The sequence below is a fragment of the Vicugna pacos genome, chromosome 20 (assembly GCF_048564905.1).
Source record: "Vicugna pacos chromosome 20, VicPac4, whole genome shotgun sequence".
Lineage (NCBI taxonomy): Eukaryota > Metazoa > Chordata > Mammalia > Artiodactyla > Camelidae > Vicugna > Vicugna pacos.
Window position 1 is genome coordinate 27,698,277 of NC_133006.1, and position 15,901 is coordinate 27,714,177.

At 43.0% G+C, this 15,901-nt stretch overlaps 1 protein-coding gene across 5 annotated transcripts in view; it reads left to right on the forward strand.

Moving 5' to 3' along the window:
* The window catches only part of KIAA0319 (KIAA0319 ortholog), a 65,343-nt gene extending 51,319 nt beyond the window's left edge, over positions 1-14,024 (forward strand). For 4 of the 5 annotated variants that reach the window (XM_015234624.3, XM_015234622.3, XM_072945584.1 and 1 more), the window contains 5 exons: positions 2,980-3,122; positions 4,877-4,999; positions 6,248-6,338; positions 8,161-8,252; positions 10,943-14,024. In XM_015234624.3, the coding sequence (XP_015090110.2) occupies positions 2,980-3,122; positions 4,877-4,999; positions 6,248-6,338; positions 8,161-8,252; positions 10,943-11,121 (628 nt within the window). In that variant the 3' untranslated portion in view covers positions 11,122-14,024. The remainder of the gene's footprint in view (positions 1-2,979; positions 3,123-4,876; positions 5,000-6,247; positions 6,339-8,160; positions 8,253-10,942) is intronic. The other variant, XR_004194248.2, reaches the window with a different exon arrangement.
* Positions 14,025-15,901: the final 1,877 nt, after the last annotated feature.

Here is a 15,901-nt window from a genome sequence, read left to right on the forward strand (position 1 = left end):
ACTTTTAGTTAGACTGACCAAGAGAAAAAGAGAAGACTCAAATTGCTAAAATCTGGAATGAAAGGGGATATCACCACTGACCTTATAGAAATGAAAAGGATTATACTATGAACAACTATATGTCAGCAAATTAGTTAACCTAGTTGAAATGGACAAAATCCTAGAAAGACACAACTTATAAAAACTGACTCAAGAAGAAATAAAAAATTTTAATAGGCCTATAACAAGTGAAGAGATTGAGTCAGTCATCAAAAAACTTCCCACAAACCCAGGACCAAATGGCTTCACTGGTGAATTCTACAAAATGTTTAAAGATTTAACACCACTTTCACAAACTCTTCCAAAAAATAGAAGAGGAAGGAACACTTCCCAATTTATTCTATGAGTCCAGTTTTACTCTGATACCAAAACTAGACAAAGATAGCACAAAAAGAAAATTGCAGACCAATATATATACCTTATGAATATAGAAGCAAAAATATTCAACAAAATACTATAAAAAATGCATTCAACAACTTGCATTTTTATTTGTGTATGTATTTTATTGAGCTATAATTGATATACATTGTGTAAATTTAAGGCATACAACATGTTGATTTTGTATATTTATATATTACAATATGATTACCACTGTAGAGTTAGCTAACAGCTCTCTCACATCACATAATTATTTCTTTTTTTGTGGTGGGAAAAATTAACATCTCGCCTCTTAGTAACTTTGAAGTTTATAATAGAATATTATTGACTATAATCAGTATGTTGTACATTAAATCTCCAGGACTTATTTATCTGCTGGCAAGTTTATACCCTTAAACAACATTTCACCTAAGAACCACCACTCTACCTTCTGTTTTTATGAGTTGGCTTTTTAAGATTCCACATATGAGTGATACTGTACAGTATTTGTGTTTCTCTGTGTGACTTATCTCACTTAGCAAAATGCCCCCAAGGACCATCCACTTTGTCTCGAATAGCAGGATTTCCTTCTTTATCATGGCTGAATAACATTCCATTGTGTGTATGTGTGTGTGTGTGTGTGTGTGTATATATATGACATTTTCTTTATCCATTCATCTGTTGATGGACACTTAGGTTGTCTCCATATCTTGGCTATTATGAATAATGCTGCAGTAAACATGGGAGTACAGATATCTCATTGATATCCTATTCTCATCTCCTTTGGCTATATGCCCAGGCATAGGCTTGCTGGCTCCATCCATCAACATGTTGAAAGGATTAGACACCATGGCCAAGTGGGATTTATCCCAGAAAGGCAGGGTGAGTCAACACATGAAAATCAATAAATATAGTAAATCACATTAATAAAGGACAAAAGCAATGTGATCATCTTAATAGACACAGAAACAGATTTGACAAAATTTTCATGGTAAAAACTTGTAGGTTGAATTGTGCCTCCCCAAAAGATATGTTCAAGCCCTAACCCCTAGTACCTGTGAATGTGACCTTATTTGGAAATAGAGTTGTTACAGATGGAATTAGTTAAGATTAGGTCATACTGGGGTAGGGTAGACCCTTAATCCGATATGACTGTGTCCTTTTAAGAAGAGAAGAGACACAGAGACAGACACATGGGGAGAACACCATGTGATAATGGAGACAGAGATGGAGTGATATATGTCCAAGCCACAGAACACGAACGGTTGCCAGCAACACCAGAAGCTAAAGGCATGGGCTCCCCAGAGCCTTCAGAGAGAGGATGGTCCTGCCAACACCTTGATTTTGGAATTCTAGGCTCTAGTACTGTGGGAGAATATATTTCTGTTGTGTGAAGCCACCTAGTTTGTGGTACTTTTTTATGGCAACATTTGGAAACTAATACAGATTTGAATAGGAATCTATCCAAAGAAGTTATACAAATGGCCAACAAGCACATGAAAAGATGCTTAACATCATTAGCTATTAGGGAAATGTGAATCAAAATCACATTGAGATACCCACTTAACATCCACTAGGATTGCTATAATCTGAAAGACAGGCTGTCACAATTGTTGGCCAGTATGTGGGGAAAAATTGGAACACTCCTACATTGCTGGTGGGAATGTAAATGGTGCAGCCACTGTGGAAGACAGTTTGTCATTTCCTGAAAATGCTAAACATAAAGTTACCATATGACCCAGTAATTCCACTCCTAGATATGTGTATGTATATATATATATATACACCCAAGAAAAGTGATAAACATATGTCCATATAAAATCTTGCATATGAATGCTCACAGTGGCATTATTCATACGGCCAAAAAGTAGGTACATCCAAATGTTATCAATTGATGAGTGGATAAATAAAATGAGATATATTTATACAATGGAATATTATTTGGCAATTAAAAGGAAGGCAGTATTGATATATGCTACAACTTGGATGAACTTTGAAAACATTATGCTAAGAGAATGAAGCCAGACACAAAATGCCTCCTGTGTATTCCATTTATATCAAAAGTCCAAAAGAGTCAAACCCATAGAGACAGAAAGGAGATCAGTGGTTTTCAGGAGCTGTGGACCATGGGGGCTGGGTGCTCATGGGGATGGAGTTTCTTTCTGTGAAAATGTTCTGAAGCTGGATGGTGGTGATGGTGGCACAACTTCGTGAGTATACAAAAGGCCACTGAATTGTACATGTTAGAAGGGTGAATTTAATAAATTATATCATAAAAAAAGGTAAAAATAAAATTGTGTGTGAAAGTTCTCATTCGGTTTCTGGTTGTTTCTGTTGGTCCACACGTACACATTGCTCCTTTTGTCTGAAGATCTGTCATCGCTGAGCTCTGGGGCCAAAGAGCCTTTATTTGGGAGTAGGAACAGATTTGTTCCTTGGTCCACAGAATACGCCCCTCTGTCCTTGCCAAGTCACAGAGCTGTGACAGTCTGTCTTCGAGCTCCACAGGTCAGCTGACGGGAGTGGACGCATCATGTTAGTCACTATCTGACCGTGTGGCTGTCCTCTCTGTCTCCTCTGCAGCACCGTGGTCGTGTTTTATGTGCAGAGTGGGCCACCTTTCAAGGTCCTCAAAGCTGCCGAAGTGACCCGAAATCTGCACAGGCGGCTCTCAAAGGAAAAGGCTGATTTTTTGCTTTTCAAAGTCTTGAGGATTGACACAGTTGGTATGTCCCCTCCAGAAGTATTCTTTTTAAACTTTAATTTTAATTTTTTATAGTTCAAGTAATGTAAATATCTGATTATGTTTGGAACTGGATACCACTGAGCTGGACATCCTAGCCAATTGAATGCAACAAGAGCCTTATAGAAACATTAAGTAACTGCCCAGGTTACAGTGAAAGATTTCTCGGAGGAGGTGAAATATGGTTTGGTTCCAATGTGGCAGGACAGCGGCCAGGACTCATGGTTGTTTTTTGTTTTTGCATTTTAATTTAAGTGGGAATAAATTTCAATATTTAATTATTTTTCTAATTTCTCCATGTCAGCCCCTACAAGAACATTCTAAAAGAATCAGATTTGCTAGTTTTACTGGCACAGAAAGAGGACATGGGGACATCTTCCCTTTAGCAGCCAGAGATTTGTTTTGCATCTATTTCTCCAGTCAGTTTCCTGCAACACATGTTTGCCAACTACGCTTTATCTTTGAGGGAAATCGGATAGAAACAACAGTCATGGTCAGTTTTTAAAACTATAGTCTCACATGCTGGTCATTGTCAGAAATATCATATTTAAATGGTCAGAACACTGTTAAAGACAAGTAAGTGTTGGCTGGAAAAGCCAGGTTTATATAATTTATTGGCCTGGGACATCATGCCTTAGGCTGTGATGATGGTGTTATGTAGACTGTTGAAATTTAAGAGCGCATGCAAGTGCCTTCCAGCTGCACCTCTTAGCCCCTTGCTTGTCACCTCTTCCTGGCACCAAACATATGTGGATGGAAATGTAGTCTTTATCCCAGGTCTCTGTCCCTACCTTATGAGGAACATGAATCCCTTACATTAAAGTGGTCGTTTCAGTAGACTCCGAGGACTGTGAGAGTTACCAGGGACATGATAATATTTGGGTAGTAAAATTTAATTTCTTTCAGATCATCTGTCCACAATTGACTTTCTTTGTAATATGGAATAAACTAATTTTTTAATAATTCATTTTTTTCTAGCTTTAAAAGTAATATTTATTTATTGTAGGAAATTTGGAATATCCAGAAAGATGAAACATTTTAAATAATCCTCTTGATTCTAGAATCTAGATTTCCCACCCCCTAAAGAGAACTTTTTAAATATTTTGATTTTTTCCTTCTTCCCCCGTTTCTAGGAACATTTAATACAATCAGGATAATTGTGTGTGTGTGTGTGTGTGTGTGTGTGTATGCTTTTTAACTTAAAATCATATTATGGTCATTTTCCCAAATCTTTTAAAATTTATCCCTCAATAAGCTATTCACGGCCACGTAGTGGTACATCCTGGATGTGTTCCGCAATTTATGCAACTGACCCTCTACTCACAGACATTCAAATTGATTTAAATAACGCTACAGTGTAGATAAATCTTAGTGCATAGCCACAATCATTTTCATTGGATAAATTTTTAGAATTTATCTTTCTTTTTTTATTTATTTAATTTTTTATTGAAGCATTGTTGATTTACAATGTTGTGTTAGTTTCTGGTGATTCAGTTATACATTTATATATTAAAATTTATCTTTTTTAAGCCAGAGGGTGCTACGTTTCTAGGGCTTTTGTTACACAGCACAGGTATTGGCTTATTCCTGCCATTTGCTTCCCGATGAGATTGTTAACAGAGACTCTTGATTCAACCAGATGCCCTATTCAGGGCTCATGCTATGAAGGGACACGGGTTGAAGCTAGGGACCCACCTTTTCTCTGTGGTGACCTCTGCCCCTCTTGCCTCTTTGCAGGGTGCCTTTTGAAGTGTTCCGGGCATGGTCACTGTGACCCCATCACAAAGCGTTGCATTTGCTCTCAGTTGTGGATGGAGAACCTCATCCAGCGTTACATCCGAGATGGGGAGAGCAACTGCGGTGAGTCCTGGCGTGGGGTGGCCTTGGGCAGGAGCCTTAAGACATCTCTTTCTGAAATGTCAGAAAGATCTGCCGAGCTATGCAGAAATCCAAAACTTTTCTCACCCAAAGGCAAGTGAACCAGCTCACGTGGTGCAGGGTTAAGATCCTCCCAGAGTTCACCTTGGGGGTGTGGTTAAGGCTCTTCCGTGAGACTTCCTGATGAGGAAGCTCACTTTGGCGGAGCAGCTTTGCTCACCATCGCTGGCATTTGCTGAGAAGGTTGCTCTGGGTTACATGGTCCCCCTTTCCGGATGGCTCCTGCCTTGGTGGAGCTGAGTGTGACTTTCTGGGGAAGTGGCCCCTGGTGAGGACCTGCCGAAATCAGGTTGCAAGAGAACTGGCCCACTCTTGCAGGCTGTCTGCCCAAGCAGGTGCCAAAATTTGGAGCTGTTGCCTCAGCCGGCCAAGCTGGCGCCCTTGGGTCTCTTCTGAGGAGGAAACTGTATTTTAATGCCAGTCTTTTTCTAAGAGTAATTTTGTTGTCTTGGGCCTCCAGATGGACATAATTGGCAAAAAAATTTGGAAGAGTTGACTGCCAAATTATGTTCCTACTCTCTACTGCATAAAAAAATTTGAAAATAGCCAGCCCTCAGATCATCATTTTAAGGAGTATGTGTGACATTTAGTAGAGTTAAGCCTTGTGTCTTTGCTGCCTTGTTTTTGTTTTGTTTCTGAGTTGCTGTTGCAAAGCTTATTACACTGGAATTCTGCAGGGATGTGGAAGGAATGAAGATCAGGTCGTTTCTGAGTGGCTGCCTGGCTCTGTGAAGTATCTTCCTGTCATAAATGCCATACAATTACTTCATTTGCTTTGTTCAGACCAGGCCAGAACTATTTTCCAGGTTCTGTGATTCTGGAATGAATATTTTGATGGGCCTTACATGGCTGTTTAAGAGGCCTCCCTTCTTAATTGATGAATCTTTTAGTTTTTTTTCAGATTATTCTTTCTGTTCTCACATCAGCGTGAAGTACGTGTTCCATGAGGCCCCTGAACCAGCTGGGTGGAAAGTAGGCTGGTTTTAAGTCCTTGTGGGTTTATTTGTACTTCACCTTGCTTAGGCTCTGAGACCAGCCTGGCGAGGTGGTGGCAACACCACAGATGGCCTTTGCTTGGAAGGACTCAGAAATACTCACTGTGAGTCACTGAAATAAAGCTGTTTTGCAAGCGGTATGTAACCCGTCTGCTCCTGTTTCCTTGCGTTTCAGAGTGGAGCGTGTTCTATGTGACGATCCTGGCGCTCACTCTCGTGGTGCTAACAGGGGGTTTAACCTGGCTTTGCGTCCGCTGCTGCAGGAGGTACCTGGCATGCTTATTTATTTGTTTGCAATAAAGATGCAGCATTAAATATGATATGACCATTTTAGCGGCTTTTGCTCAGGGTTGTTCACCTGCCAGACTGTTTGACACTCCTTTTTATGAAGACCAACTTGACTTTAAAAGCACTTTAAAATGCCTTCTCCCTCACAAGACATATGTGCCTGGAGAAATGGAATAACACTAGAGGCAGCTTTTTCTCCTTGCAGCTCTCATAGCTTCTAGAAGTTTCAGTGATTCTGTCTCAAATCTAACGTTCTTTTCTGTCAGTCTCACATACGGTCACTAGCACACCACCTAAGGGGCCTGACTAACCTGCCTTCCGTAGACAAAGGAGTTCTAGAAGTATACTGATACAAATGGTAGGTTTGCATATTTTACTTATGTGCAGCAACAATCTAATCTCCCCGAATTCTAGTTTATAAACGCAAAACTTTAAGTGAAGTGATACCATCACCAAAGAGAAGTTTTGCTTTAAGTTTTTCCTTTGTTTTCCTCCCTGCCCCTGCCCCGCCCCCCGCCATGGAGCTGACCTCTGAGAAACTCCAGAGCTGCCTAATTGTTTGAACCTTCCAGAACCCCATGCCTGACCCTCTGTGAGGAGATTTGTAGGGACAGTGATTCTGCAAGCCTTCAGAAGACAGCATTGGGCCCACTTTCATATGTGAAACTCTGTGAATGCTCTCCAAAGAAGACATGATTAAAAAAAATAGTAGTATACCATAATAATAGTTATTTTTCAGAGACCACTCATAAAGGATTTTAGGTTTTTTTGTGGTTACTTTTACAAAGGTAGGCCTGGGGAAAGAGAGTCCCGGCACAGGCACTTAGAGGCCCACCTTCCATTAAGATTTCCCAGAAGCATCTGGGATGACAGCCACCCTGCTGTGCTTGGCTTCAGAAGTTCTGCAGCTTTGGGACACATGTATCAGGTTGATAACGGGAGGGGGAGTTACTGGCTGTGAACACCTGTTAAGTATTTGCCATTGTGATGAATGGCTTGAAGTGCTTTCCATGTATTGTTGTGTTTGTTGTGTTTAGTCCTCCTAGCAACCATATGGGAAAGGGACTATTCTTACTCCCATTTTACAGCTGGGAACATGGAGTCACCAAGGTCACAAAAAAATGACCTCCAAGTCATCCAGCTAGTAAACCCAAGGTTAGACGCCCCTGCTCTTAATCACCAAGCTATCAGAAAAATGCCTTTGTTTGTTCTCCACACATCTTACCATAGTTCTGATGTGTATTTTTCAAATGATCCTCTGACGCCTAGGATGAGGTACATAGGATTGTGTTGTGAAAAGATGAAAGCCTGGGTTGTTGCTAATTCATCTGGGGAATTTATTATAATCTCTGTTGGTTTTCTTTCTGATGGCTAGTTATGTTATCTCTTCATTACTGCATCTCTGGACGTCCCAGGGTAGGATAAGTTCAGGGGAAAACTTGCTTATCCAGGTTTTTCTCAGGAAGGAATTACTCGTGAAGAAGAGCTTGCAGGGCCAACACACAGGAATTGAGAGTTGCTGGAGAGGCTTCTGGCACCTCGCCTGGGGCTTAGCGGAAGGCCTGCAGTTAGGTGGGTGATGACAGTGTGGCCGTTCTCACTCTGACGTGTGATGCGTGATGTATCTTGGACACAGTGAACTCAGACCTGGCTGTGCACACTTACTGTGAATAAAAGAAGAGAACGTAATAACATCCTGAAGGCAAAACATTTCCTGTAGTGTCCTCCCTGAGTTTTAAACCTTGGATCCCAGTTACCTTTCTGAGAATCTGAGTGGATTTTTTTCTTTGTTCTTTTCAGACGAAAAAGGACTAAAATAAGGAAAAAAACAAAGTACACCATCCTGGATAACATGGATGATCAGGAAAGAATGGAGCTGAGGCCCAAATATGGTAAGGCAGCCTCCAGGATGGTTTCCTGGTGCCTTTACAGGAAGTGATCCAGGTGACTGAGAGTCACCTTGAGAGATGGGAGAACAGCGAGCTGGAGGCGGTGCTTTAACTGGGAAAGAAGAGTGGGGCTGGGATTCCGTGAAGCAAATCAACTTACGTTAGTGCCGGGGATATGCTAACTAGGAGGCGATAGCGGTGTTACGCATTTAATGAAATTTTGGCAAAGGGCTTTGAGGCGTGAATGAGTGGAGGGTTAGGAAATACATCTTACCGGTCGGACACGTACCAAATGACCCCAGAAATCAGACTGCTTTTCAAACAGGTGTCCCCAGTGCCTGGCTTTTCTCTCCCCGTGGTTGGTGGATGTGGGCCTGGGAAACTGTGTCACCCAGCTCACCGCTGAACGCTGTTCCCTTTAGGTCTGCCGCACACAAAATGCTGCAAACTAACATTTGGACTTCAAAGATTTTCCAGCAGCTGCGTTAGCTAATTCGCCACATACAGAAATGGACACAAAAACTTTCATAGCAAATTGACTTGCTTCACCATGTGAATGGACCCCTATGCTTAGAACTCCCCCTCACCCGGTTACCTTTCTGAATTCTCACTTATTAACTCTGGGAGACTCTCTGAACCCTCTCTCGCCCTCTGAGGCTGCTTAGCACTGATCCTCTGGATTTGTCATAGTTCTAGATTTATGACTAAACTCTTACAGAGGGGGGAAGGCATAGCTCAGCAGTAGAGGGTGTGCTATACATGTGCAAGGTCCTGGGTGCAATCCCCAGTGCCTGCATTAAAATAGACAGACAGACAGACAGACAGACCGACTGACCTAATTACCTCCTCCCACCCCCACCCCAAAAAAACCCGAAAAACAAAGCTGGAATAAACTAATTGTTATGGAGGACTGTAATCACTTTCAGAGCTGTGAGATGCGAAACACTGTCCATAGTCAATGTTGAGCGTCCCCCCTCTGCACAGACCCGGGTGAGGCCCTAGGGACAGGGGAAGAATGAAGCACAGGACCTGCCTTTACAGTCGCCCAGAGCCCAGGGGAGGATACTTACACCGGAGTTTGGGGTCCTACAGAAGCAGGGATGATGCCCTGTAGGAACCCAGGGGCCAGAGTGACTGGCTGTGTGTGGAGAGTGTAGTCCGGGGCTTGGCAGGGAAAGCTTCTCAGGAGATACGCCTAACAGCGTACATTTACTGAGTGCTCGGCGCCTGTAGTTAAGAGCAGAGGTATTAAAAAGCAACTTCATACCTAAGAGCTCAAAGTGCTTTTCATTGCATTATCTCACCCACCTGCCTCCTAAAATATATGTGCCCTTCTGACAGTACTGTTCCCACTCACTGGACCCCCGTGCTCCCCATTACCAGGCTCTAAACCCCAGACACTGGTGCTTGGTCGGGGTGCCTTGTCCCCACTTCCACCACCCATCCTGCCTAGTCTCTTGCCCTCTTTCCTCATTGTTCTCACGAGCACTGCCCTAGCTCAGATCCTTACAGTCTCACCTCTGGACCAACAGTAACATTCAGAGTAATAGTTAACAGATGTTTAATATCTACTAGGTACGTGTACTCTACCCGTGTAATTCCCATCCTACCAGCAGCTCTATGAGAGATGTACAGCATCACCCCCATTTTAAAGAAGGGGAAACTGAGTCACACAAAAGGTTAGTGACAGAGCTGCTGGGTGCCAAAGGCGATGGGACAGGCCATCTGCCCCCGAGCCTGGGCTCCATCCACACTGTCCCACTCCAGGTGTGCAGCCGGCTCCCCAGTCGCCTCTCTCTCTCTCTTCCTTCTGCCCTATACACTGAACTTAGTTTATCTTGAAACAGCATTTTAATTGTGTCCCTCCTTTGCTGATAGGATAAAATGCGAACTTCTTGGCTCACCTTGGATTCATGTGCTTTTCTGTGAAGTCCCAGCCCCTCTCTCCAGCCTTTCCTTTATTATTTCCTCCATGAATCATTTGCTCCAGGCTGTTTTTGGATACCTCTGATACCTCATGCCCCTCTTCTCCTCCGTCCAAATCCCTCACTCTTCAAATCCTATCCTATGTGAAACATCATGGAAGCTTATAAATGTGTCCTTATCTCTTCTTGATCCATGTAAACTTTGTTTTTAAAAATCTCTTGCCTGTCATGAACCATCTCCTTGTGAGTCTTTGTCTTACATTCTTAGCTAGACACTATAAATTCTTTGAGAGCAGGGATTATATTTTATATATGCCCCTTCTCTTATTTTAACCCTCAGCAATCAATTATTCTACTGAAAATGTTCAGTTGGCCCAAATGATAAAATCATAACAGTTTTCATTTATTGAGTGCTAAATGCTGGACAAGAGCTTTGCGTGTATGAGTTCCCTTAATCCTCACCATAAACCTGTAGAGTAGATGCGTTGTTATCTCCTAATTTAATAGATGAGGGGACTGAAAGCCCAGAGAATTTAGGTACCTCCACCGGGGTCACACAGCTGGTAGGTGACAAAGCTTGGGCTCAAGCTTAGGAGTGATTCCACAGCCCCTGTTAATGCTCTTGAGGAAACTCTAACCGCCTGCTGCTTTGGGAGTGATACCTTTGCAGGTGCAGAGCACGTGACATTGTGCATGGGACCAGAATGATGGACAGCTGGGAGGGAAAATGCCATTACCCACAAGATACATCTGTCTGCTTCTCCCTAGGTATTAAGCACCGAAGCACAGAACACAACTCCAGCCTGATGGTGTCCGAGTCTGAGTTTGACAGTGATCAGGACACAATCTTCAGCCGAGACAGGATGGAGCGAGGGAATTCAAAGGTTTCCATGAATGGCTCCATCAGAAATGGAGCTTCCTTCAGCTATTGCTCAAAGGACAGATAATGGAGCGGTGGTGAAACAGAAGGACACCCACAGGAATCCTTCAGGACAGTCAACGGGAGTTCAAAATCCAAAACTAACTCTTGTTAGAATAGCGCGTTCATGTCCCTTCACACTGGGCTGGAGGTGTGTGCGGTATTTTAAAACGCCTGTCTTCTTGGAGTTTTCGAGACACAGAACAAAACTAAAACATTGCTCTTTTCACTGAGATACTCATTAATAGGAATAAAGGTTAGGTAAGACGCTAGGTATACACGTAAAGGAGTTCTGTGTTTTTGCAGCTGGTGCAGTGTTATATTCCTCTGTTAGGGTAAAAATTAATGCCTGCTTCTATCTGCAGACCCTCAGGGAAGGGGAGTTAGATGTGGATGTAAAGAGGGCTGATTTCTCTTAGGAGCTGTGATTGCCTTTAAAGACGACTTGCCAAGTGTGGTTTCTGTCCTAGGACCCTTTGAGTCCGAGGGCTGTGTGTATTAAGATCATTTATATGAGGTATGATTTGTCCTCTATCCAGTCTTTTCTGTACTGAAAAGACACCTGTACAGAGCCAAGCTGTCCTGTTCTCACTACTTTGCTACTGCCAACCATCTGTGCTCTCTGCAGAGAGCAGCTCTTGTAAGTTTAAGAGCTAAATAAGAATTGTATTCTGAGGACCAGAGGCAATAGAAAGGGAGATGGGATGTCATGACTTATAAGTGGAAAGTTGAAGGTAGCAGTTTAACATATTTTACTTTTTCTTGCTTCAAGAAAAGTAGACTTCACAGAGGCCTCTCTCAGCCCCAGTTTTCATGAAACACAAGAAAACTGATTCTTAATTCTTAGACATTTATTATGTGCTACAGGCCATGCATTTGGACCTCCATCAACAGGAAAATAAGGACTTAGCAACTTTGTCATCTATACAGTCGGCCCTCCGTATCCGTAGATGGGGGACCTGCAGGGATGTGGGGCCCGTGGATGCAGAGATGGGGAGGTAGGGGCAGATAGACTGTATTCCCAAACTTGGAAATGCCATCAGTCTTAATGAGGATGGTATGCTTATGATACTCGGCCCCTACATTCCCTAATAACTTGACATAGACATAGACATTCACTTCAGATGTTTAAAAATATGCTTATTAAATCATTTTTCTACTAAATATCTTATTTTACATATACAGGAAAAAATCCCCAACCGCAAAGCAGCATCCAACAGCGATGAACTGGAGTTAATTACAGCCTGACAAGCCTGAGGCTGGGGGCCCTTGGCATGCTTTGTGGGGAGCTTAGAATGAGAGGTGGGGCTCATCACAGACAGAGCCAGTGTTGTGACATCAAGCAGGACCACACCTAAGCAATATTCTGTTGCACAAGCTTCTGTCACACGAGGAGAAGACTAGGATCGCTTTGTTGTGATTAGGTGGAGAAGCAAGGAGGTTGAACCATCAGGTTTAAATCCTCAGGACAGGACAAGAGAGAAAATAGTTCCCATGGGCCACTGAAAAAGAATTAAGCTTTTAGGTGCTTTTGTTCTCGCTGCTAATAATTCATCCTGATGAGACCGTCTTACTTTTAATAATTCTACTTTGTGGGGAATGGCAGAAGTAAAAAGCCTAGGAGTGCAATACTATCGATGGTGTTGGGAGGAAAATACGATGCTTTTTTCACCAATATTTAACTTCATAGACTTACAGTTTGCCCTTTCCAGTGGCCAGGGTTGTTATTTTTGTGTACAACTGGAAATTTCTGGCATAAAGGATGGCAGCCCACATATGAAGTCAGCAGAGAACAGTGATGGAGAAGGGGGGGTGATCATGTGTTAAGTACTATGTACATATATATTTTACATACTCAATTGATCCATATAGTCAACCTTGAAAAGTAGATATTATTATTCTTATGTGGCATGTGATGATCTGAAGGCCCAGAGTATAAGTAACTTGCTCACAGTTACAGCCAATTAGCAGGGCATTTAGGAATCAAATGTACATTTTTGAAGCTACAAAGTCCAGGCTTTCCACTCTCCTCCCCTACCTACACAAATAACCTCCACCCTCATCTGTTGGATGAAAAATTCTGGTGGACTTTTCAGACCACTTGGAAGTTCTGTTCCTAGGATCAAGGATTCCCTTTGTGAAGAGGGCAAAAGACCAAGGCAGAGGAGCCTCCCTCACCTCCCCTGCTGGGTCACTCCCAGGCCACCCTCTAGGTTGCCAAGTGTTGCTTCTGCCTTTGTCCCCCAGCCCGGCCGATCTAATCCTTCCACCACAGCTAGACCTTGAACCTAGGGTGGTCAAAAATAACACCATTCCAGTGATCAGAAAGTGGGGCCTCTCCTGTTACCCTACTTACCACCAGAGCATGAGGTCGACCAGAGGCCAGTATTCTTTTTTTTTTTTTTTGGAATGAAGAAACTATTTGGCGCTGGTAGAAAAGACAAATAATGGCCGGCTCCAAACAGAGATCTTCTGCGGACCAAGGCGGGGACAGCTCACCAGTATTCTTCTCTTGTGCATTTTCCATTAAGGGCTTTGGGAAGAGGAAGCTCTCCAGGAGCTTTGGATAGATAAGAAAAGCAGGGCTGGGAGAGGGTGTTGGTAGGACCTACAGGTTAATAAAACTCTTAGTTGCTGGTTAAGACTCGAAGGAGCATTCAAACCATGGTACGAAGAGGCCAAGCACCTTTATGACTGAAGAACCTGCTGACCAACACGCAGTTGGTAAGAAGACGTACCAGGCGTCCTGCCACTGCTGCCACCTGTGTGGGCGGGGAGGAGGGTGAGTCCTGTTCTTTGTGTGTGTGAGGCCGAACCATCATGGATTTTGGCTTGAGTCTTGGTCTCATTTTTTTAATGTTATCTTTCCCCCATGTATTGACAAGGGATCATTTCTAGCATAACACTATTAAACCTATGTGCTGACCTACATGAAGGTGTCTGTGTTTTCTGGAATGTCTCCTTGCTGTTGTGGGATGGGGTGGGGTGGGGGACTCTTATTCTTTATGCTTCTGTGTAGAGGGACTTCCCTGGAGCAGAAGGCAGCAGACTGGTCCACCGCCTGTTTTTGTGCAGCTGATGAGCTAAAAGTGGTTTTCACATTTTCAAATGGTTGAAAAAAAATCTTATTTGTGACACCTGAAACTTACATGAAATTCAGATGTCAGTGTCCGTAAATAAAGCCTTCTTGGAACAAACGCACACTTGTTTGTGCTACAACAACAGGTGAGTAGTTTCTACAGAGACTGTGTCCCAAGCCTAAAATATTAACTACCTGGCCCTTTACAGAAAAAAATTGCTGGAGTCTAGAGTAACACCCGTGGATTCCTCCTCCAATGGGAGAGGATTTGAGAAGGCACTGAGCTTAGCTCCGCCTGTCCTGTCCCCCCTGCTTAGACTGGCTGCCTGCCAGCTACCAAAAGGGCACATTCCCCTGGCCTCTCTGACGTTCATGGGCAGTCTACCTCCTGCTGGAAAATGCCTACAGTTGTGAGAGTTGCAAATTAAATTAAGGGGAGTGTGTACTTAAACTGCATCCCCTAATCTAGTTTCTATCAATAATAAAGCTGACGTCATGTTTTCCATCTGTGTAACTCTTGCATGGAAAAACTTGTGAAATTGGCCTAAAGCCTCTACTTACAGTATGTACTTCTTGGTTTTGATATTGTGTTAGTTATGTAAGATGCTAAGCACTGGAGGAAGCTCGGTGAAGGGTACATGGGACTCTCTTACTTCTGCAACTTCCTATGGACTTGTAACGACACTCCCCCGCTGTACCCGCAGACGCAGAACCGTGGATTCAGAGGGCCAACTGCACTATTTTATATCAGGCACTTGAGCATTTTTTTCCATCCTCGGGGGTAGTGGACCCAATGTTCTGTGGATACTGAGGGATGGCTGTATTTCAAAATAAAAAATCAGACAATGTTAAGGTTCATGACTAACCGCGAAATCCTAGAAGCATTTCCATTAAAGTCAGGAACAAGTTTTTTAAAAAAGGAAAACCACCATTCCTCCTACTGAAGCCTCCCTTTTAGAGATGAGTTTAGCAAATGGCCAAATTTGTTTTATTTGAAGCCTCCGTGGTAAGTATTATTACCTCTGTGCTCCTGAAGATGAGCCCAGAGTTGCAGGGCTGTCAGCCCGACAGGAAGAAAGCACACAGCCTTACATCATCTGACAGAACGCCCGAAAAAACGTCCACGGCCACTAAACCACCGGGACAGCAGTGTTGTCTGTGATCTAAACTGTGGCTGCTCTGTCCTGGTTAGCTGATAAAATGGATGCATTATGGGTAGATTTATAGAGCATCGATTTCCAAACCCATTTCCACTCAGTTATAAATAGCACACAAATGGAATATGCCCATAGCATCTCAGCCCTCAGACTGAGACAGACCTGCTCTTATTCCAGACAGGTTCCCCGCATTGGATAAATAAAAAACCACACTAATTTGCGTTTTAATTTGATGCCAGCTAAATCAGAGACGAAGCATCTGAAACAGGTGAAAATTTAGTGACAGAAAGAAATAGTAAGAAGATGAAAATACACTTGCTTATAAGCAGAGGCCTAGGCCAAGGGTGTAACAAACCCACAAAATATGAGTGTGAAAAATAAACAGAAACCTCGATTAAATGGTGTCGGGAGACCAGAAGGGGGCGCTCTCATACCCATGGTGATAGCTGAGTCCAAAAGGAGGAAGACTCTTCTTTCCTGGCAAAGACTCAGTCCAGGAAAAGCCATGGACTCTTTGTTGATTACAGCACCCCCAACCCCGCCCGCTCCCCCAACTTCCTTTTCTTTCCTTT